General features: G+C 41.2%; 1 protein-coding gene across 18 annotated transcripts in view; it reads left to right on the forward strand.

The window, feature by feature from the left end:
* The window catches only part of SORBS1 (sorbin and SH3 domain containing 1), a 238,672-nt gene that overhangs the window by 197,585 nt on the left and 16,806 nt on the right, over positions 1 to 24,281 (forward strand). For 10 of the 18 annotated variants that reach the window (XM_017806938.1, XM_017806937.1, XM_017806939.1 and 7 more), the window contains 12 exons: positions 2,133 to 2,180; positions 2,295 to 2,424; positions 4,410 to 4,524; positions 7,704 to 7,787; positions 10,706 to 10,771; positions 11,334 to 11,435; positions 12,775 to 12,824; positions 15,705 to 15,880; positions 17,463 to 18,977; positions 19,711 to 19,796; positions 21,349 to 21,516; positions 22,957 to 23,003. In XM_017806938.1, the coding sequence (XP_017662427.1) occupies positions 2,133 to 2,180; positions 2,295 to 2,424; positions 4,410 to 4,524; positions 7,704 to 7,787; positions 10,706 to 10,771; positions 11,334 to 11,435; positions 12,775 to 12,824; positions 15,705 to 15,880; positions 17,463 to 18,977; positions 19,711 to 19,796; positions 21,349 to 21,516; positions 22,957 to 23,003 (2,587 nt within the window). The remainder of the gene's footprint in view (positions 1 to 2,132; positions 2,181 to 2,294; positions 2,425 to 4,409; positions 4,525 to 7,703; positions 7,788 to 10,705; positions 10,772 to 11,333; positions 11,436 to 12,774; positions 12,825 to 15,704; positions 15,881 to 17,462; positions 18,978 to 19,710; positions 19,797 to 21,348; positions 21,517 to 22,956; positions 23,004 to 24,281) is intronic. The other 8 variants (XM_017806947.1, XM_017806948.1, XM_017806949.1 and 5 more) reach the window with 3 other exon arrangements.

Here is a 24,281-nt window from a genome sequence, read left to right on the forward strand (position 1 = left end):
ATTGACCTTTTCTATTTTTTAAGCCTGAAAGTTATGATAAGCACACCAGAGTCAATAACTATCTTTTTGGAACTTAAACCTTCTGATTAATTCACCAAGAGAACTAAAGAAGAGTGGCTAAAGTTAAGACTTCCCCGAGCCTCCCTGAAAGGCCTGATTAAAGCTTGAGTGCAATTTCAGGTCAGCTGTGTTAGCCAGATTGTTTTTCCAGCAGATGAGATTGGCTTTAGCAGCTGATTGATATTCTCCTTGATAGAAAATTTGGAAATTGTTTCAATCTGTTGATTGACAGCACTAAATTCACGTAACACTTTCTTAGAATGTTCTTTTATCTACCTCATTCTACCATCACCGATTTTTTTTTTTTGGTCTTTTTATCTCTGTCACACTAGTGGTTTCTTCGCAGGGATATTACTAATACTTTTGCTCACAGCTCTCTTTACAGTCACAGAATCACAGAATATTCTGAGTTGGAAGGGACTCACAAGTATCATTCAGTCCAACTCTAATCCCTGCACAGTACAGCCCAGTAATCACACCGTGTGCCTGAGAGCATTGAACTCTGTCAGGCTTGGAGCTGGGAGCACTGCCCTGGGGAGCCTGTTCCAGTGCCCAGCCACCCTCTGGGTGAAGAACCTTTTTCTGGTATCTTACCTAAACCTCCCCTGACACAACTTCAGACCATTCCCTTGGGTTATGTCACTGGTCACCAGAGTGAAGAGATCAGTGCCTGCCTTTCCACCTCCTCTTGTGAGGAAGCAATAGACTGCGATGAGGTCTATGACCTCAGGTATGGTCTTCTCCAGGCTGAACAAGCCAAGTGACATCAGCCACTCCTCATAAGGTTTCCCCTCAAGGCCCTTTACCATCTTTGTTGCCTTCCTTTGGATATTCTCTTAATAGCTTAATGTCTTTGTTATATTGTGGTGCCCAAAACCGCACACAGTACTCAAGGTGAGGCTACACCAGTGAGAGTAGAGTAGTCCTTGCGTTGTACTTTCATGCATTTTGCCTTGGAAGTCCTGTACATGTCTCTCATACACACATCCTTGCAAGTTTTAATCCTCATCTGCAGAGAAAGGGACCTATGGGTCCAGTTTTCAGGACTGATTGCAACTCCCCCGCTACTACCTGGAATTCACAGAGGATTCATTCCAAAGCCTGTTTAAGATGGTGGAAGGATACCACTAGGTTTTTTATCAAGTCAGTCTTCTCTGACCATCATCTGTAGAGTAGAGGGTGGTGATGCGGCCACCCTCCCTTCTTTTTGGGCACATCTGCATTGTGCACTACTGTACCATGTTATCTTTGAATAAGGCATTGTGTGGTTCCATGGCCCAAGGTAGCAGCTGTGTCCTGGAAAAGACATTACTGTGTTGATGCAGTGTAGCACTGTCACTATCAAAAAGAGAAAGTTGTTCAGCTTGGGGGCCAGACCACACCACTCCGTTACACTGATGTCATTCCTAGCTCTTTTAGAACTGTGTTAATATCTCTATACACATTCTATACCTCTTTGCTTTTATAAGCTCTTCAGAACAAGAACTGTCACTTGGCCCAGGTTTATGTGTGTGTCTTGTACCAGAAACATCATCTGTGCCTAGAAGATCATCTGAGTCAGTGACCATGCTTCAACTTGGTATGCAAGTTAATACAAGAAAGGTGTCCCAGCAATTATCATATATAATTGGGAGCAGGAATCCTCAGCTCTATTCCTATGTCTAGCACCTAATAAGTTATTTTAATCATATACTGTGGCTTTTAGATCCTCTATTTATCTTTCAGCTTTTAATAAAGTGGATCTCATTTTAGCTTTTAATAAAGTGTACAACCCATGATGTACAGGAGTTTTGTGATAAAAAGAGATTGTTTAGATTCTAAAGTGCTTAGAGAGCCTGGAGAAAAGTATTAGTGTAAGTAGTATGTTAATATTTATATTTAATCTAGGAATTATATTTAAATGCAATTTAAACCTCATTGGGATTTTATTTTTTAGGATCCTTTCCCCGTGGTAAGTATTAGGCATATCACTCAAATTATGGTGAATGTATTAGTAGGGAAAATGAAAGGGTCTTTGGTGCTTCTTCTTTGGGGCTTTTTCAGCTCATGTGCAAAATGCTTTTGTCTTTCAGATGAAGATTCTGATTCATACTCTCCTCGTTATTCCTATTCCGAGGACAGTAAGTAATTCACATGTCTTGTTTAATCTGTCAAACAGAAAGGGCATGTAAAGTATGTATTTATTTGCCTCCTATCCAATTCACCAATATTCCTATTTCTGACTTATCATGCAGGCAGAACCCAGCTTTCAGTTCCCCGATCCAAGAGTGAGATGGACAATATTGATTCAGAGATGGTTGTAAAGAGGTCTGCCACTTTGCCACTGCCAAACCGTACTTCATCACTGAAATCAAGCCCAGAAAGGTGACCTGAACTGAGATACATATGAATACATACTGGAAGAATATCTGAAAGCTGTGAATGGGAAGGGGACAAAAGTGGAAGCTTTAGGTCCACTACTGCAGTTAAACTTTTTTGAGAAATTGGATATATAGTTTTTATCCCGAGTCTTCTACTAGGCAGCAGTGAACTCCTTCATTGTCATAGCCCAGTCCTGCATTCCATCTGTCTTTTTTATCAGATATCACACAGTTTGTTGCATAGTCTCCTGCCTGGATGAGGAGTGTTTCCTTGGGTGTCATGCCTGTACAGTGCCTACCACATAGGTACAGTGGAAACTCTTGACTCAGTGTGATATTATAAAGTCACTTCAGAATATAAGCAAGTAGACATAATTGCAGAGAAGCAAAATTTGGATTTACATTAAACCTTGATAAAAACTTTGTTACATTTTTCATCTTTGAGAGGTTCCACTCACATGAACTTTACTGGAAGTAGGTTCTAGTTAGCAGTGTCATTTATGATCTTTCAGGATGACTTTTTTGCTTTGTTTATTACCATGTGTTTTATACCTTTCTGTAACAGTAATGAATGCACTTACCAAATGAAGGGAAAGCGGAATGAGCAATGTATATTTTATGTCCTGTTGAATTTTCTCAGCTCTTGAACTGTGCCTTACTCTTTCATGAACTTCCACAGGCTTTTAATGTTTTTCACTTGCTGCCTTGCTGCAAATGAGCAATGCTGTAATTTGAGATTGCTAATTTAGTGAGCATCTCAGGTCACCAGATCAGGAGACAAAATTTACTGATAGAACATGTCTTCCTGACACAGGAATTCAAGGCATAGTGTCTGTCCTCTGAGAAAACTCTTGCAAGTGAAAGGATTACAATAATTAGTGCTTCCTATTACCTAGTGGCAAATGAGTATTTCAGTAGGGAGAATTTTTTCTGGGGTTGGAATCTTAAGCAATCAAGTTATTCTGGATAGCAAAAATCAACCTTGTTGAAATTAGTACAGTGTTTGTAAGCCAGTCATTTTGGCTGTCATCTTGCCTTACTTTAGAAAGAAAAAAAATTAAATTGGTTGTCTCTGTCTCTCATCAGCCAGTGGAGAGAGTTTGGGCTCTGAAACTCAGTGGTTTGTTCCTATCCTAACCAAATCAGTAGGGTAAGGGAGAGGAAATGTGGAGCAGTGGTTTTGGTTAGATGCCTCCCTTTTGTTTGGTGAATGATAGGTAAGATGAATCCACATACACATTGCCCATCAAAGAGAACATGTCAGGAGCAAAATCAAAATTAGTTTACCATCTTAAATGGCCTGATTTCTGGGGTTTTGTGGGGGCATTTGTTTTTCTGCATGAGGTGTTTGAGTATATTAATTTTCAGAACAGCTGGACATTGTAGGATGTGGACCCTGAATGCTTTGTAACTATTATTGTCTGAACTATGCCAGTGTAGACACTGCACAAAATTTTAGTGGTTTGGGTAGTCAGTGGACTGTTCTTAGTCATCTTTAGATATGCCAGTCTGAGAGAATTCATTCATGTCTCTAGAAGAGACTTCCTCTTGGACTCCAGAGTGCTCCCAGAATCCAGAGCAGTGGTAGTCAGGTAATCAGTAATGTGGCTAAAATGAAGAAGTTTATCAAAAGAGATTTAATTTGAGTTCTGCTCTGTTCATATTTTTGAGCTTAGTTGAAGCCCATCATTAAGCTATTTCTGATGAGGAAAGATTTGGAAATCTGCAAGTTTATTGAAAGTACTTGGAATAATCCCCCTCTGCTCCAATGGTTTCAGCAGCTGAGCTGTATCAAACTCTGCTTGCTATAGATAAAAAAATATATGTCTGGAGCCCTATCTGAACTGTTCCTCTTGCAACAGACTCCTTTTCAAGATTAAAAATGTACCCTGATTAAACCATAATTAATGGAGAAAAGTGTCTGTCAAAATGAAGTGTTTGTCTCCATAGAAACCACAGAATTTTGGGTTAATTGATCTTTTTTCTCAGGACGGACTGGGAACCTCCAGACAAGAAGGTGGACACCAGAAAATATCGTGCAGAACCCAGGAGCATTTATGACTATCAGCCGGGAAAGTCCTCCGTTCTGAACAATGAAAAGATGGTAATGTTTGATTTATCCTAGTTTGTGGCTTTACCCTGCGATTATGAAATACTCTCCAAATGCTTGTCTGGTTCTATTCGGATGGGATTCCTTATGCTTACATTGCAGTGCTCGTGTGATAGATTTTGAAAACTGTTCTGCATAACTTCCTAACATTTTTGTTCTCTATAGAGCGAAATCCAGGGGGATTGAGAGGTTTCTTTCCTTTTGGACGTGTTGTTTTCCGTGTTAAATATGGATCACTAACCCTAGTTTTTAATCCGTGTTTGACACTGTGACCTGTTCAGCAGCTGTTTTGCCAGCTGTACTTTTTCTAGGGCACAGCATTAGTTGATGCAGGAAGGTTGAAGGCATTATGCAACAAAGCAGGCAGGTTCAGTTTCTTTGTTCCTCTGATGCTTTAAACACTGATCTAGTTTTTAGAATGCCTGTAATGTGCCTCAGTGGATGCCTCTGAGGTGCATTAGGACATGGCCATCTCCCCTGGGGTGCTTTCTTCATCAGATGGATCTCACCACTTCTGTGGCAGGGGTGGCAGGATTGAAAGGGAGCTGGCTCCCCAACTATGCCAGAAGGTAACCTAGAGTATTAAGCAAGCTGTTACCAATTTGAGTATGAAATTAGTAAGCAATGCTGTGAATTGTGACAGCTAGGGGACATAAAAAAGTCTCTTCCTGAAGCCTTGGCTGAGAACACTTGACAAAGAACAGGGCAGAGAGGTAATGCTAACCTCATCAGCCAATCCTGTGTAAATCACCACAGATCATTTAAGATGTCCATCAGTGGTGCAAGTGTGACACTGTAAGTGCTGGAAAATACTGCATGATGTTAGTCGTGTATAGCAAGTTTTGTACATAAAGATATAGTTCTATATAGACATTAATTTGAAGGATTCAATTAGAAGTGCTAATTGCATGTGAGATTCAAAATGTAAACTGGACTTTGTGCCTTAACAGCTCAGGCACTGATCTATGCATGAAGTAGGTAAAGGAATGCTCCTGGAAAACCTGCCAAGGATTTTACATAAGAATGAATAGCAATATAAATCAATAGAAATGTAAGAATCAAATCTAATCTGGGACCTGACATTTCTCCTTAGTATTTTGGTGGGTTTTCTTTTTTCCTTCCAAGTGCAGTCGAGGTCCATCACTTTTTGAAGATCCTGCAACCAACTTCTTTTCACACCTGTGTCCCTTCATTGACTTCAACAAAGTTGCTCCTTATGGGAGCATGATCCTAGTGCCTATTCAAAGGGGCGGTGGATGACTCCCTCTTGATACTATTGGGCATTGCCTCAGCCCATTAGAGAAGTGCCAGTGAGGAGTGGTTTGAACATGGTATGACAACTCCATTCCTGCAGTCCATCCTGGAACAAGATTTCTGCTGACTTAAGCGGCAATTTTGTCTCACGGTAAACAGACAAGATTAAAACTTGTGGCAAAAGGCTGGCTTCATCTGTGTACTTAAGCATTTGCAAAAGGTCTGTCATCACCAGTGGCACTGTTTACATGTTCAGACTTCATCAGACACTTAATTGAACTGTGGAGTCAGAGTCTATAAACCACAAGCAGGACCATCATCAGCATAATTGAGAAAAGTTGTACATACAGAGCTCGTCAAAACCAAGATGAATGTGATAGCTGTGTTACTTCCAATGTTTTTTTATGAGCTTTAATTTAAAGCCGTAGATCGCAGAAGAAAGAAGGTCTTCACAGTCTCCATCAGTCTCATTAAATATAACAGCAGTGGTTAGTGACTAGATCTTTCAAGAAGGGTGCAGGAGATTTGTGGATATCTCCTAGTAATCTCCTAGCTGTGATTATCAGAATCCCAACCCAAAAACTATTTCTGATCAACGAAGAGCCTCCTGTTGACATCAGTGCACTTTGTTTTAATGTAAAGGCAGTTATATAAGAAGATGAGTGCTTTTAGTTGAAGTGCAGTAAATAAAAAATGGAGGCATTGATTCTATTCTGCCTTTAAGAAATAGCCAAATGATTCTCCAGGCCATCAGGCATCAAACATGATGTAACTGTTTATCTTACAGATTGAAGCATTGCCTCTCATTCAGCATCAATCCTGAGCTCTTGTCCCAGAGCCTTTTTTGTGATGCTAATAGCTGTGTCAGAGTCTGGGACGTCTAAGTCCAGCACTGTTGTCAGCTGCCTCAGTAACACCATCACAGAACAATTTCCATGGGGCACATGGTGCCTCTGTGTGGCTCATTGCTCATTGTGATGGAGTACTTGGGATCACACTAGCAAATCAGACATAATGTGTTTATATTTTTAATGCACCGAGATCCATTATGTCTAAGACTAATGTACTAAGATGTACTGAAATGCAAGAATTAGCTAGATATCTTTTGGGGAGTGGCATTTCATAAGCCTCAGCAATGGACTTTTATTCTCTTACCTTACTAGTAGTGTTTTTAAACAGCTACAACTATTTCAACTTTTTTTGTTTCATTAAAACAGATTGTATGAACGAAAGGGAATTTCCTTTTCAGCTGTACTGTTTTCTGTCTTGTCTGGTTTTCCTTCACTGTAATTTTGTCTGATACTTTAACATTTATTTGTGAGGAAACATGTAATATTGTCGCTCTATCCATCCCTTCAGAGATCTTTCAGGATGCGCTCTCTCTGACTTGTGTCTCATTTGATTTAGAAAACCACCTTCCACTCTGTTTGCAGTGTATAGAACAGGGTTTCTCACATATTCATGTGCTGTTAAAGATGCAGTATCTGATTCAGGTCTCACTAAATCTCTCTTTTTTTAATCAAACGACAATTTAAAAAAAAATTAAAGTACATGCAGCTTTGGACTTGATGAAAGTGTCTGACAGTAGGACTCCTTGACTCCCTGCTCTTCCATTGAGTCTTCCTGTGACTCTGGGCAAGCTGCATAATCTCTCTCTGTGTGGGTCTCCTGATCTGTAAAATGCAATTCATTCATATTCATGTTGCTCACAATGATGCTATTAGGCTTAACTGATGTTTGCAAAGAAATTCATGGCCTTTATGAGAGAGGTGCTATAGAAATGCCAAATTATAAGGCTAAATATCTACATTTCAGAATGGAAACCATAGGATCTGCATCTCTAACAGTCCCTTTCTGTGTATTCTTTGCATAATGTTATCCTTCTCTCTCTTCCATTCCCCTATCACCAACTCCTTTAGACTCGGGATATAAGCCCAGAAGAGATAGATTTAAAGAATGAACCTTGGTATAAATTCTTTTCGGAATTGGAGTTTGGGAAACCGGTAAGTTTGATAGTTGCAATAACCAATGAAGTCAACCTGACTTTTTTTTTTTTTTAATGATTGTCACATCTCTTTGCTAGGCCCTAAACCCGAAGCAGCTGTCTTACTCATATAAAGATGTGATTGTACGTAACATCATCCTGGTACTAATGTAAAGCAGCTGTTCTGTGGCCACTTTTAGGATTTTGAGGCCATTTGCAAACATTTCCCACCTTCCAGCACCATGTATCAACAAGGCAATGTTTTCTCACACACCATAGTTCAAACTGCATTTTTGTTGTTAATGTTAGAAATAATATCCTATTCTCATTATTCAAAACCTCTGTTCTCCCTCTGCCTAACAAGATCTAGGATAGCTGAGAGGTAGCTTTAAGTCAAGGAGAATCATTTATTCCTATCCCTGGCTTGTAAACTGTAAGTCAGTAATTTCCAACTATCCATAAACAGATCACAACACTTTTTTTTCCTGATCATTTCCCTATGCATGTAGCTGCCCATTGCCTAAATAGAGGGCATCAGCTTGTGTTGAATAGCCCTTGCCATTCCCTGAAACCAAAGGAGTCTGAGAACAGTGTGCTTTCTTTTCAAATGGACCTGTGTTGATCTGTGTGGAGAGAGGGGAAAAAAAAAAAGCCTTGATTTCCCCTCTGGAAAAGGATGAACCAAAACTTAATTATTCAGTGGGACAAAGGACATTTTGATGGAGGGAACACATCAGTGGTCATGGCTACTGCAAAAAATACGACTTTAAAGCATTTTATGGCCTGGTTCTTACTGATTAAACACTATTACATTTGTTACTAAATACTGTTTAATAAGCTACTCTTACTGCACCAGGGGGTCAATATCAGCCTCTCACATGTATTGGAGCATAGTGGTTGGTTGTTGCTTCTCCTTCGTCCTTGAGGTCAGTTGTCAAATTCCCATACACTCTGTTTTTGAGTGCTGCTGAGATTTCCCTGCATGTACAACAAAACAGAAATATGTTTTAAGGTTCAGTACTGTCTTCAGAGGCAACTGCACATGAACACCAGAGAGCAGGTTTTCTTTAAATCTAGTCTTTGTTCTGACAGAAGTGTCAAAGTTCCTCTGCACAGAATGTAGCTGCCTGGAGTTGAGTGCTCACTCCAATCATGTCATAGAAATATAGTGTAATTTTTGCTGAGAAGCAAACATGTACAGTGGTTGGGTAGTACATTCTTTCACAGAAAACTATATTTTATAGCTATGGACCTTCCATCCTAAGCTAAAGAAGGAACTACAGCAATGCTGGAGATGAGACCCCCTAATTTTTAGGTGGTAGAAGTCAGATAAATCTCACCTCACTGAGGCTTTTAAGTGTTGTCAGTATAAGGATTTAACCCTTTACAAGTTGCCATGGTTTAAGATTTCCACAGTGAGAAGAAACCCACTTATCTTTGCTCACGTAATTAATAGCTATATGCTTTTGCAACAAGTGGAGGCTTGTCATCTCTGTTCTCCTTTGATTTAGCATGAGTTAATTGAAAATGTGTCAAAGAAAGGAGAGCATTTGTGCCCTTGGTTCTTTCTAGGTGTGGGGGTATACCTGTTCTTTAGAAGTGTGGATTTGTACTTTTAGTCAAGCAGCCTTGGCCTTATTTCCGAAGAGGGCATCTCAGGCTACACCAGCAATCCGTCCTGAGCATCTGTTCTAGTGACAGGTTCTCTGCCTTGCTCAAGGCACTGTTGTTAAGTGCTGCTTTCTTACAACTTGCCTTGAAATGATATCCCATGTCAGCTTGCTCCAGCTCCACAGCCGTGCAGCCATGCTCCCCAAGAACTATGCCAGCTCCTGAATGTCGTACTCTGTAAATAGTTTTTTGGCATCAGGCACTTGAATTCAGGATGCCATCTCAGACTTTTATAGCTAGCAAAGGCCTCTCTGAGCTTCATTATCACAGCCAAAAGAGCATGCTTTCTGTAGCTTTGCTCACTCCAGTCATGGGAGGGCCAGATTTTTGTGACCAGCTAGTGGCTAAGCCTCTCAGCTGAGAGTTTCAACTGATATTCACTAGTATCTGGGCTTTTCAAAGATTTTTCACATTATAAGAACAAAGTCTCTTTGAGCATATCAGTGAGAGGTGCATATCTGGTGAAATGAGGATGCTATCTTGGCATTATTTGGATAGGAGTGTCAAGACAAAGGTCTTTCACTTTGAATAATCCTACCTGATATTTGCATGAGCATTCAAATAGGAAAATCCTATTTTGAAATTGGCACCTTCACCTGTAAGATGAATTTTAAATAACTAGTTCCCAAACTTTCATGTGTGCCACTCTCTCCACCAAAAATCACCACAAACCAACCCCCAAACCAGTGAAATACAAAATAACAAATCTGCATTCTCATTGCCCCACAATGCCACCACTGGAAAATCAGCCATTTGGTCACATGGTATGTATTCATAGTCTGATGCAGGTGGGAAAGATTTTCCCTTTTCTTTATCAAAGGCCCTTGTATTATCCTTTCCTTTTGAAAGAAGAATGAGCAAAACAAATGCTTTTTATGACTATGTGTTTTTTTCCCCATTTTGTTTTGGTTTTATGTTAAGAATGCTTTAACGAACAGCTGTGGGCTCCCTTGGAGAGTCCAAAAATCTGTAGAGCAGCCTGCAAAAATAAAAATTTCCTCCCATACTACTGAAAACAGCCCCTCCCAGACTGCATGTATGTTCCCTTTTGCCCCCCATGATTTCTTGATATTTGTGCTATAGCAGATTTATCCGTCTTTCTCTCTCTCTTTCTCTGTTGTGATTTGTTGTTTTTTTATAATTTCTTTTCAGTGTTGATGCAAATCCCCTATTGTATTCCCCCTCTGTTCTAATCCAGTTTCCATATTCTCTGTGATGTCTTTCCTTATCTTCATTTCCTCATTTCCTTCCTCTGCTTTCCATCAGCCTCCAAAAAAGATTTGGGATTATACTCCTGGAGATTGCTCTATCCTTACTAGAGAGGATAGAAAGGTAATTGTGTCTCATGCACTACAGCATCCAGCGTGTATGTATGTGTGTATGTGGTTTTTCGTTTGGTTTTCTTTTTTTGTAACATTGCTTGGGTTTTGTGTGCTTGTGAGTGATTTTTTTTAATTGGGCTTGAGCTCATTAGCCTAACAATTAAGTAGCTAGTAAATTGATTTAATAAACAATTCTTAAATCATAATCAGCTGTAATTTAGAGTGGTGGTTTTGCTATCTTGACTTGCAATGATAATTATACTAACAGCATAATGCATATTGTTACAGTATCTTTTTTTTTTCTTACAGGTGGGTTTTATAACTTTATGGTTTGTAGAAATAGATTCTAGCAGGCCTGTGCATCTCTTAATTTGAATGTTAAGTGCTTAAAACTATTTCCTCTGTAATGATTGAAACATGATTAATTGCTAGTGAATTTCTGTGTATTGTTCATACCACCTTCATCTTTTTTCAATTAAAAAGGCTCGCTTTTTTTTTCAAAATTAACATTCCTTTGGTTTCCCCTAACCCTAAGCATTATTTTCCCATTCTTCTTCTCCTTCTTTAACCAGACTGATCTAGAAAAAGACCTCTACCTCTACCAGACTGAGTTAGAGGCAGATTTAGAAAAAATGGAGAAGCTTTATAAAGCGCCACATAAAAAGCCACAGAAGGTATTTCCTATTCTTTTCATGCTGCCAATCCCTGTTTCCAAACTCTCTGCTCTAATCTATTCACTGCTGGATGATTATTAAATGAGGTTGGGATAAATAATGGCTCTGACCGTTCTGACTGCATGGCTTGCTGTGTCGCTGTCAGAAATAATAGAACATGATGCTGAGAATCCGGCTTGAAATCCATTTCAGATACAGTGATTTCCTCTCTCCCCCATTTGCTTTCAGCTGCCCCCCACCCCCATCTCAGTCCCCCTTTCGGGTTTAGAGTTCAGTGTCTGCAAAAAAAACCCTCTCTATTTTTCACATGAATAGGCAGCAGCAATCAGCTTAAAATTCTTGGTTGGCGTGTCACGTCATCATCTCGTGCCTTTCAAGCGTGTTGCCATCTACCCTCCCTTCATACAAGCTCTGCTCTGTGCTAGGAGCTCACGCCTACCCAAGATTTTGGATATTCCCAAGAGATTTTACACAATTTTCCTTACACTGCACCTTGTCGTGGCCTTCTAGGGCAGGTCAGCTGCAGCTGCTGCTTCGAGGGTCTGCAGGACTCGAACCATGAAATGATAGATTAATTGGTAACACGCCATTTTTTCTATTTTTTTCTGTTGTTGATTTTTTTTTTTTAAGCTGCGGCATTTCACCAGGACTTGAAAAAGCTGCTTTATCAAACCCAAGATTTGCTTTTTCTTCTTACATGGGAATCCTCACATATATGAGGGAACACCAGATAGAGCATTTCTGCTAAAATTGTCTTCAATTTTTAAATAATGTGCCTAGGAAGTGTTAGATGGATTTAAAGCAAGCGGATAAGAACTGGCTTTTGCTATTGAACCTGTGCAGCTGGCATTGCTTCTCTTAAGTAAGGAAACTGAACTGAAATGTTGCTTTTCTTATTAGAGCTTTGATATTTTTTTGAACGCTGAGGAATGTACTGTGCTGCAGAAATGTAATATACCTTTAAAGCAAAGGCGGGCAGTGACCGGCTGGGGGAAAAGCTTGGGGAAATAATTATGAGCATGTGTCTCCTGGTCATGGCCCAGCTGGTTATCTCTTCTTGCTTTTGGCTTTATTCACAATGACTCATTTGCAGACAAAAGAATAGGCACTGCGAAAAGGCATCGGCTGTGCTAAAAACCTGTCACTGCCCTGAAGGAACTCAGAAATCGTTGCTTTTCTGCAAAGACACTGGCAGCTTAAACTGCATCTTAGACTTAAACCCCAGTGTCTCCTATAGGCTAATATTCAAGCAATAGATGGAAAATTACTTAAGCAAGCCTTTTTTTTTCTTCTCACGTATAAGTGCGTATCAATGACTCCTTTGTTTGGACTTTTGCAGAATACGGCAGGTGTTACTCCTCTGGAAACTTCCACAGACCATTCTTCCTAGTAAGTTTTTCAGTTGCTTTTTGATGTCTCTTTTGCGGACTGAGGTCATGTAGGACAGGGTTTTGTGAACTGGAAATGGGTTGGCTTTATTTTTTGGGGATGGATATAGGCAAATGCATGTACCTTAAGAATTATACGTGTGCTTTAGATGAGTCCAGGTACAATATCTGCTCTTTGATCTTGAATGAATTTTGAAGCGATTACATGAGAGATTGGATTGTCTAGACAAGATTTGCTGATTGTGCCAGGCAGTGGCTTAAAAAAAGACCCAAGAGACTTTTAACTTCATCTTGATGAAGTTTGCAAATTGACTGTATCTTCATGCAAGTAACATTGTGTGGAATAAATAAAAATTGTTTGTTACATGTGTATGATAGATTGGCGCCTGCTAGGTATTCCCTGTTATGTGCACCAGATCAAAAGGATGCTGTTGATGGAAGGTAATAATTTTCCAGTCTACAGAAAGGGAACAGTGGTAGCAGTAACAGTATTTCTCAAAGATCTAACGTGGCACTGATTTTTCAGAGGAATATATAATAAGCAGTATATTCTGTCTAAATGAGTTGGTTTTTCTTAAAAGAGGAACACATGACAAAAAAAAACAGAGAAAGATGCTGAGCTGTGCTGAGTTACTTGAGTCGTACTGAGTTATTTGAGCCATGGAGCCAACTCCTACTGTGAGCCTGCTGCTCCTTGTAATTGGACTGAATACTTAATATTGTCCATAGGCACAGTGATCCCCTCTAGGAGGCTGGTTTGTTAAAAAAGGCAAATTCTTCTCCAGATACCCATTAATACCATGTGTGTTCATAGCCCCTCTGAGGGCCTTAGAGGTCTCCTGTGCTTCTTTCAACTCAATTCTGTTCTGTCTGGGTTCATTCTGCTGGGAAGCACACACTGCTGCATCTCTTTGATTGCTCCTATGACTCTTTGCTTTGGTAGGAAGAGAGCAATAAAATAAATGGACAAATCAGAGATTAGCATAAATAGCTTATTTTTGCCCATGACTGATAAGGTTTCTGCCCATGGCAGCACTGTCTCTGCCACCCAAAACATTCAGGAGCACCAATGTCTGATCCAGTGGAGAGGAAGCAACCTGAGTATGCTGGGAATGGGACACAATAGTGAGGCCCAGTGGAGTTGCACACTCTTTCCTGTCCTGCTTTTAGAGAGCAGGGAGAAAAGATCGCTGGAGTTTATTGTCTTATTTTTGGAGTGTTGCACTTCTCTCCATTCACCCAATCCTGATCTTGCACACTGCTTTGGCCCTACTACAGTACTGCTTGCTGGCCTTATTAATAAGGGAGCAGCTGATAAAGGGATTCTTTGAAATGCCTCCTCTCTCTCCCACAGGTGTATGCTGAAAGAGGATTGTTTTAACCCTTTGTTTTTTAACGACTAGGCTAACAACTTACCTCATGGCAGTCATTATTCCCTGCAGCATCTGGCAGGACTTCCTCAGGTACCTGACAAAGAGAAGCACTGGGATAACCCTTATAGGAAACAACAGCTTTGTAGCAGTGGGCCTGTCTGAGCATTGTTTAGGTTGAAAAAGTGACAGTATTCCCTTCCCCTTTTGTGGTGCTTTTCATGAGCTTTTACTCCAGAAAGTAATTTGACTGCATATGACCTGTTTTTCCTTGTCTGGAAACTAAAATCATCTCTGTGATCCAGATATTGTGTAATTTCACCTCCATAGCCAGTCCTCTGATGTGTTTGAAAGCTTTCTCTTTGCCCCAGAAGTACAATGTCTGTCCAAAATAAACAGATGCATGTACAAATTTATCCACAACAAGCAGGCATAACCACAAGCATTTCCACATTCACATTTGAATCACTCTTGGATATCAGGATGTCAAATATTTCTATTAATTGACAAATCTGTATATTTTTATTTTTTCAAACTTTCCAGCAGTCATGCTTTGGCCCCAGAATAGCTTTGTGTGAGACTCAGTCTTATTCAGGTTGAGCACAAGAGCTGGTATCAGATGAGCTTAGCTTTTAGGAAAACATAGTCTGCCTGATTGCTCAGTAAGTTTTTACACCTGAAAGGTCATTTATACCATGGCATTTTTGGTTAATCTTTTAGAGAGAAAACAGGGAAATCTAGAAATCAGATGTGTGAGCGTACTTGTGTCGGTGCATGACTAGAAAAGGGGTTTGAAATAAATTTCCAGTCTTTAAAAGCCTCTTAAATTAAAATTGTACTCATTTTAACAGCATTCTGTTTATATATCTGCATGGTAGACCTAGAGTCCAGGGGTTTTTATTCCCTGTAGCAGAAGCCTGAGACAAAGCTGAGCAGAACTCTGCACATCTGGGAATTTCTTTGGCAATTAAAACAGTAGTGTCTATAGCCTTGTACTATTGCTTCTCTGCATGGTTCCTCACTAATGGGCTTCAGAAGTTGCTCTGGGAGTCTTGAACTGTAGTGTTGACTGGGAGGCTGAACTGGTTGAGGTGAACTGGTTGAGCTGTACTTTATAAGCAAGAGACAGACATGGCTAGTGTTTAAGGAGAGGGAACTGGGAGCTAGAAGGTATTTGTGCTACTTCCAGCTAACCAATGAATTTCTTCGTGTCTGCAAAGAAACCATGCATCTGCTCTGACTGTTGCCTCATCTGTAAAATAGAGAAGGGCCTTCCTGTCACTGGTTTTCAGGTGAAGCCTGGACCTGCTCCACCTCAACTCAGGTGGAGAATGCTTCGTAGTGCCAAACCTAGAACATCACAATGTATTCATAACCTCTTCATTCAGCACCAGTTCTTCATATACAATCTATTCTGAGTTCAAAAGTGTGGTTTTCCCTTACTTTTACATAAAGCTCTCAGCAAACAGAACTGACCCCCTGGTGTCCCTCCCCTTTTTTGTGTATTCCAGCTCCACCTATTCACCCAACTACAATGCAGTGAAGAGGGAGTCGGAGCAAGCTCTGGGAGACCCTGCTGCCTTGGAGAATGAAAGGCAGATTTATAAGAGTGTACTGGAAGGTGGAGATATCCCATTCCAGGGACTGAGTGGTCTCAAGCGACCTTCAAGCTCTGCTTCCACAAAAGGTAGGTGGTCAGGGCACTAACGTCTTCTGCATTCTGCACAGTGTCAAAAGCCAGGTGATACGGGGCAAACTGCTGCAAGGTTTAGAGTCCTATTCAAGCCAGTTGAGATTTTTGCTGTCCTTCCTCCTTGCCATCCTCTGTGTTCCCACCCTTTTTTCTCTCAGACCACGCTGGCCAATATTTTTCATGATGCCTTTAACCGATCCAGGTTCCTCTTCCCAAGAGAGACCAGCTCCCTCCATCCAGCACCTCAGCCACACCCCAAACCCTCATGTTCTTCCTCGAGGTAGCTTAGGCTGGCCTTGTAATCCATTTGCTCCCACTGCCTTGCCATGCTAGAGCCCTTCCTTGCCTTTTCTGTTCTTCCCACTGCAGTATCTCAGCAGGCCACCCCAGTCTGCTGGCCTGGCTACCCTGGTGTAGCTGGTGCCATGTGCTCCACAGCATCCTGCCTGCCAGGGATGTACACAGAATGCATGGGTCACTGAACCAGCAATTACTGGCTGAACCAGCCAGCTCTAGGACTGTGAGCCAGAAGAGATCTATCTCCTCCCCTTTCCTCCCCCCATCACAGACTCTCTAGAAGAGTAAGACAAGGAAGAGCCTGACTCCCATCAGGGAGTTGTACTGGGGAATGTGTCTCTGAGCCAACTTCAACCTAAAAATGGCTTGAGATGGGGAGAGGACTGGAGAAGGAATGTGTTGGGTTTCTGAACTGCTCTCCCTAAAAATAGTACATCACACCAAAAAGGTCTCTCTGTCTCCATCTTCCAGCTGTTTTTCAGCATTTTGTCAGGCCTGTAGGGCAGGAAGTCAAACTGGATCTGAACAAAAAAAATCTGTTCAGTTATTTTTCCCCAAACTGCAATTGAACCTGAATCATTATTTTGACATTTGAATTCGAACTCAAATTGGAAACAGACCTAAAAGCTGCAATCTAAGCCGAAACCAGGCTGCATCTTTCTTAAAAAAAAAAAATGTCCTGATCTGACTCCTTGAATTTTAAAGCAAACATGGTCAGCCACATTGTCTGAAGGACACTCAGCTTATTCCTAGTATGGGGAATCTCTAAGCAGGCATCTCTTGGGCAAGGTCAACTGATGTGGTGTGCTTGTGCTGGCACAGTCAGCCACTGATTGTTTTCTCCCTTCCAAGGAATAAACTGTTTGGCAAGCACTGTGGTGAGACCATAGTAGGTGTGATTATAGGCTTGGTATAAAGCCATTTTTGTGATGTTAGTGCCTCTGCATTCTTGCTGACACCCTGATCCTGCCCAGAGTTCAGTTCCCTTTTCCATGGTGCCACAGCTTCCTTGGAAGCTTAGCACTTTTTAGGAGGGTACCTTCAAAGTGCTCCAGATCTGCTTCTGGCCAAGCCTCTCATTTTAGAGACATTAGCAGCACTTCACCCACTCCTGTAAGCGCAGCTTGTTTTGCAGTTTCTTCCTGCTTTTCTTTGTTTTGAAATTTTGTTTCTTTAAAGTGCATTTTATGACATCCAAGCATGTTCTTTCTCCTTTCTCAATAGCTTTCTAGCACTTAAGCTAACAGGTTGTATTTATTTTATTCTGCATGCTTACCAGTGGATCGTAAAGGTGGGAATGCTCATATGACTGCACCCTCTTCAGTTAATAGCCGAACCTTTAACGCTAGTCATACCGGTATGTTAGGTCACGCATGTAAACATAAGAAGCCCTTATCAGCTGCAAAAGCCTGCATTACTGAAATCCTCCCTTCTAAATTCAAACCCAAACTAGCAGCTCCAGCTGCTCTTGTGCAGGACAAGACGGGTATCTTGCTGTCTCACGAGAAAGCTCAAAGCTGCGAAAACCTTCGTAGCTCCGTTGCCTTGTTTGATAATAAAAAGGCTTTCATGGTAGATATAGGGGAAAGCATAGAAAACATCTTTATGAAGTCAAAGCAAGAGTATGCCATCAAATCTGGCAGTACCATGAGCCTGCAGGAGTATGGCACCAACTCTAGGAAAGCCTGCCTGTTCCCTGCCTCCAGAAAAAGTGGGATGGAGTTTACAACGCTCTATAAAGACATGCATCAGATCAACCGTTCCAGGATCCATTTGGACACAGTCTCCTCCTGCAGCGTGAAGGATATTGCATCTCAGTTTGAGAATGAAGCAAAGGACAAGATGGAGCACAGCCTTAGTCGAGAGGATTCAGAGCAGATCCCCAAAGACACTGTTTCCTCCCGTATCAGTGCCTTCGAGCAGCTGATCCAGAGATCCCGATCAATGCCCTCACTTGACTTTTCTGCTGGACAAAACAAATCCACCACTTCTCTTCAGTCTAAAATTTGTTTGAGTGCTGCATATTCTGCAGAGATTCTTCTGGATTTGTCAAAAGCACACCAAGAAGAGAAGGATGTTGCCTGCTTGGCCGACAAATCCTCCCGCTCCTGCAGCAATGTGGAGGACACGGCTTCGGATGTCAGTGACGCCATACCTATGGACACACTTTCAGCTTGCACAGATGAGATAGATCTTCTCTCAAATGCCTCCAATGACAGTGGCAGCAGCAGCAGCAACCTCAATGGGCCTCAGAAGCATAAAATCAACAGATGCAAAGGCCCATGCCCAGCTTCCTACACCAGGTTCACTACTATCCGAAGGCATGAACAGCAGCAAGCCTCCAGGAACCCTGATTCCAAAGGGGAAGTCTATGGGGACAGGCACATGCTCCCCAGAAATGTCTACCTAATGAGTCCACTCCCATTTCGATTGAAAAAGCCCTTCCAACACAAATCCTGCAGAACTCCACCCCCAGACTGCCTGGCAAGCCTGGCAGTGCCCAGCCCTGAGAACCCAGATGACCCCATACAGCTGCAGGGGAATGTAGGAAACAAGAGTCACCACTCCCAGCACCAACTGTTCTCCAGAAGCAGGCCTCTTGCCCCCAGGCGCCTGTCTTCCTTTGACATTGTGGAAAGGCTTGGCTACTTCCCCACCATGGGACCTAGCCGAGATAGCTTCATGGGCCGGGCTGACACTCCTGACTCCTTAAACAATGGGAACCCTGTTCCATATGCTCTCAGCCTGGACACAAACAACAACCCGCAAAGTGAACTTGGGACGTACCTAGGAGGTGGTTTTTGTGTTCTTTACCAGTTTCTCTTCATCTGTCTTCTTGCTTCCTTTCTCCTCCCCTTTTTTTCCACAACCCTTGCATTTTTACTCCTCACCTTTGCATCCCCTGACTCTTTTTTTTTTTTTCCCCCTAGTGTGTCTAACGTCCTTTGCGTGTCTTGCTCAGCATTTTTGTTCAGGACTTGTTAACAGCTGCACTTCTGAGAAACGATTTCCACTGCCTTTCTAATCACATCAGGTTCAGTTTATCTCTCAAGCAGCTCTGGGGATGCAAGAATCTCAACATGAGATGTTTCTTATCCTGTATCATTTACACACATGGGAATTATAAAGCAAACCCAGATGATTTGCTTTAAAGGAGTAGTTTCTCAAGGTCTAGTTGTGTGTGCGTGTGTGTGTGTGTGTATTAAACTTTTCTCAACAGTAAAATGCCAAATCATTCTTTGATGGCAGTGAATCTTTTCTTTACAAAGTCCTTCTATGTCTTTACACTTTCCTGTACCGTTATTTTCTCCCTATTTTTGGATCTTTGTTCACATGTACAGCCCAAAAGGGAAAAAAATGAAAATGGATAAATTATCAACATCTGATTGGCAATTTGGTCAATGACAATTGAGAATCCTTACTGTTATAATGGAAACAAATTGTTTAAAAATATCTATTTTTTTCCTTTCTGGTTATGCTAGATAAATCCATCTGTATTTTAACTTCCTTATGTTGTTTTGAAGTAGATTCAGAATCACCAAGGCATTTTGCACCAGTTGATTACATGGAAACTCCAGAAGAAATTATCCGCAGGCGGCATGATGACAAAGAGGTAATGCTCTCCTTTATGGCCTCATAACAGTTGTAGGAGCCCCACATAGAAGAAACATAGCATTCAGCCTTATGGAAGGACAGCTTGTACGTCCATGGCACTGTACTGGAAAATAGAGCACCAAGCAGGAACTAGAATGTTTTAATTTCAATACTATCTCTGCCACTGATTTGATGTATAATGTGTATAGTTCAGTTTAGCTTTGTTTCAAATTAACCTGATAGTTCTTATCAGTTGCACAAAATTATATATAAGGGCCTTAAATAATAAAGGTTGGAGATGTATGTGAGATGTGGTCCAACACCCCAGTACTCTCAGATAAAGATGGTTAATCTGTTGTTGTTCTTCATGCAAGCCACTTGAGTCGGTATTGATCAAACTGGTGAAAAACAGTATTTTTCCTGTGGCGGTCCTCAGGTTTTGAATAGCAAATGTGAGATATTTTAAGCTATCAGAAAGTGGGAAGTTTTTCTCCCGTGCAAAATGGAATTCTTTATGGTGTCTGAAGTTGTACCAGTCCTTTTTGAACTGTCTGAGCAACACTGGGACAAGCCAAAATAATGGAAAAGCCACACAGACTTTTCAGCACTGACTGTACTCAAGCTGAGTTAAAGAAGTTATAAAGTGATTGCTTTCCAGGAAGGTGGAATTAATTTCCCCTGCCTGGGAGAGGGAGGAAAAAAAAGTTTTATTTTTCGTGTTAATTTTCTGAGTTCAGATAATGTTTATCTATGCTTTGAAATACGGTAAAACCCGCTCTTAATTCCTATGTGAAAAATGTATTTTTGCTGTCTTCTCCTATGAAATAGTTAGTAGTCCTTCGACTTCCAAAATCCAGCATGAGAACTCGTATAAGACCAGAACTCTGCATTCACTAAGGCCTGCTGGCTTTAAATGAGTTAGCACAGAGCTGAACTCTTTAGCCTACAGTCAGCCCCAAAGTTGGGAGAATCCCTCTGCCCAGGTACTCAAGAATGCACGTTTCCATTAGTGTGCTGGAGACTGAAGAAGTCCCAAATAATTCTTTGGGGTTTATTTACCTTATTTTACCAAGTGTGTTACACGAGCCGAAAGGAAGTGTGGGAGAACTTGAATGTGGTTACGCACTCTCCCAAGCTCCTTGCAAGGCTCAGGGGAGTTCAGTGCCTCATAACTTACCAGTGGGGCTGATTCAGGTCTCTTGAAAGTCAATGAGAGAAACTCCTTGTTGGTTGAAGGGGGTTTGGATCAGCATTACGAGCAATCTTCTTAGAAGCTCCCAGGAGCTGCCCGAAACTTAGAAACTAACTCATTGACTTTCATCAACTTTGGATCAGATCCTCTGTATGAGATGGATTTCAGTTATGCCATAATGATGATGTACCTTCTGTGCTTGCAAAATGAAAGGGTATTGTTAGTAGATAGTAGATAGTTAGTAGAATCAATATTTGATATTGAACTGTAAAACCCCAGATATTTGCAGGGACCTCAGGAATTTTAGTCACATTTATGGCAGCTGTTGAATGCCTTTAACTAGATGATTTACTGCCCATTTTATGCAATTTTATGGCAGAAACTTTTAGAGGACCAGAGACGGCTTAAACGTGAGCAAGAAGAAGCTGATATTGCAGCTAGAAGGCACACAGGGGTTATTCCAACGCACCATCAGTTTATCACTAATGAGCGATTTGGGGACCTCCTAAATGTAGACGATACAGCAAAGAGGAAATCTGGGTCAGAGGTCTGTTTTAGTTACCTCAGTCTGCTGCTTGACCCAAAGCAATAATTGCCTCTCACAATGTTGTGCTTTAGGCCGACATTAGCTCTTCAGAGAATGTCGTTTGTTGTTTTTTTTCCACCTTCCCCTTTCCCATTCTGGCTTCATTTAGATCTGCTTTGACTCTTGTGCCTGGTAAATTAATTGATAGCTCTATACCAAGCTGCATATATTAAAGCATGCCTGCTGAGAATTGCTGGTGCACACCTGTGATGCATGCCTTTAAATATCAGCTACTTAGTGAATCAAAGGCATTCTACATCTTTTGCATCATATTGCTACATTGTCTTCTTGTCTGTGCCTTATGCTTAGAAACTTCATGTCTTGTTGATCCTGGCCATGTGACATATGAGGTTTTTTTTTTTTAGAAATACATATTTTTTTCTCTTGAAATATGCTTAATGTGCTTTAGAAACAATCGGAAAAAGTCTCAGCATATTTCACTGCGTATGACCTGGTTGGACTTTCTGAAAGAGACAAAGGAAGAGGTAGATGGCTTTTCCAAGAGCCCAAGGCACTTCTCCTGGAGACTGGATGCTAGTCCAGGTGTCATGACCAAATGCCTTTTCTGCCTCATATGAACTGCTGCTGGACTCCCGGCATCAGCTCTGTTTCCCCAGAGGTGACGCATTGCGGTGGTGGGTGGGGTGGTCACCATATGGCTGGAGTACACCTGTCTGCCCTTTATCTGATTTCAGATGCTCTGGAGCCTCATGAATGTGACTACTACTTATTTTTTGCTCTGTTACCAAAATGACTTTAAAATTGTCTGAATATTTTGTGGCCATTAGAAGATTAGCCAAGTAAATCAAGCCTTAAAGCCTGTGCCTGCTGTCAACATAATTTTTGTCTTTGTAGCCACTGAAGACTTTTTTTAGATATATGCTTAATTTATTTATATTTTCTCCTCACCTTTGTCTCTTTCCTACCAATTGACATGGAGTACATGGGTCATATTGCAGTATTCAACAGGGTCAGGTAATAATCAATAAGAGCCACATCAAATAATATCCTACTGTTTTTTCCCAGCTAGTAAATTTTTCTTTTCCATTTAAATGTCAAGAGAAATTTGGTCCTGGAGCCCCAGTAAATTTAGTTACTGGAGCAGCTTTCATTTTTCAGGATTAGTCACATTTAAAAGTTACTGCTGCTAAATCCATTTCCTGTAGAGCTCTTAATTACTGCTATACCAGAAGTTAGCACTTTGTGTCCTGGTGGGAGATGCCCATCCAGCATACTTGGACCGTAATACCAGTTGCACGCAAGCTTGTAGCAGAATACCTGCATCCAAGTTTTTCCCCATGCTAATGTTAGCTATAGAAGAGTTTGGGTGCTTTTCCTCAGAAGAGGGTTGAAAACCTAGTTATTATTTTAACATGTTGATTTTTTTTTTTTGATCTCTAGATGAGACCTGCTAGAGCCAAGTTTGACTTTAAAGCACAAACGTTAAAGTGAGTACAGCTTGCTATGACTGCCTTGAGTGTTATTCCTCTGCTTTTTCCTCTAGGATGCAGCATTTATGAAGTGTCATGCAACTGGATTCATGTTTTTGAAGTGTCTTCCCAGCAGCATAAAGCAAAGGTGTCCGTAGTAAGGCAGGGAAAAGTAATATGAATGTTGCAGATCGTAGCTTCTGAAGGACCTTAAGGAAAATGTCTTATTTCTCAGTGCATTTCTGTCCCACATGTTTTTTAGGGCAAACCCATATTCTTTACTGGAACAAGTGAGTGCTCCTCTGAGGGTGGGTGGAGCCACAGGAGAGCAGCATTCACTTCACTGTGCCAAGCATAGCCCAAAGGCAGAAGGGACTAAAAAAGATGCCTAGCTTTAAGTGTGTAGGTGGGCCCTTGACTCAGGATTTCCCTGATTCAGGACCTGTAAGTCTGCAGAGTGGTCACTGCTCTCCTGGCATCTGTGGGTACATAGTGGGTGTTTGTGGTGTCATTGTTGTACCTCCAAGCCCTGTTATGGTCCTTTGGGTGAATTACACAGCACTACTTGTTCTTTTTGGGAAACACTGCTTTGAAGAGAAAGCCTGGAAGGCCTTTCCCTCTGCATAAGGCTGGAGAAACTCTCATTTTAATATTGCTAGGAGGGAAGAAAGAAGAACAGAATTCAGTGAAGGACCTGTTGTTTTTCTTCTCAGGTGCTAATGTCCTAGGAATATTTTTGTTATATGTTCTATAGGTGATGATTTGTAATGATTTACATAGCATCTCCCCAGCACTTCTAATAAAACTGAGGCAGATGTAAGGTGTAACTGTTGTGTCCCTTGAGCAGAACATACCAGGGTGCCAAACAAAAGTAAAGGAGAGCTTGTGAAAAACGTCTTAGGAAAGGCTGTGTTGTTTGTTTTCTTCTGGGGATCCAAGTAGTAGGTTTATGAGTGTAGTACAGGCTGCCCATAGTAGATGTTCTTCAAGCTGCAGACATTCCTAAATTTAGCACTGAAGACTGTAGATTAAAATTCCAATTGTTAGCCCAGTAGAGGTCAGTGGTTGTGCAACCACAGGCTGGCCAGAAATGTAATCATTGCAGGATCAGCATTGGCATGTGAGGAGGTTAATCTAATCAACAAACTAGCTCACATTAAAATCATGTGTCACTGTGGAAGGCACTTGTGACATGACTGTTTCAAAACAGTAATTGAGGGCTGTTCATCGTATCCAACATGGAAAGCAGCCAGTGTCATCTTTGGCTTAAGCTTGACCTCATTGCTGCTGTAGAGT

The sequence above is a fragment of the Lepidothrix coronata genome, unplaced genomic scaffold (assembly GCF_001604755.1).
Source record: "Lepidothrix coronata isolate B3197 unplaced genomic scaffold, Lepidothrix_coronata-1.0 Scaffold17, whole genome shotgun sequence".
In the NCBI taxonomy this organism is placed as follows: Eukaryota; Metazoa; Chordata; class Aves; order Passeriformes; family Pipridae; genus Lepidothrix; species Lepidothrix coronata.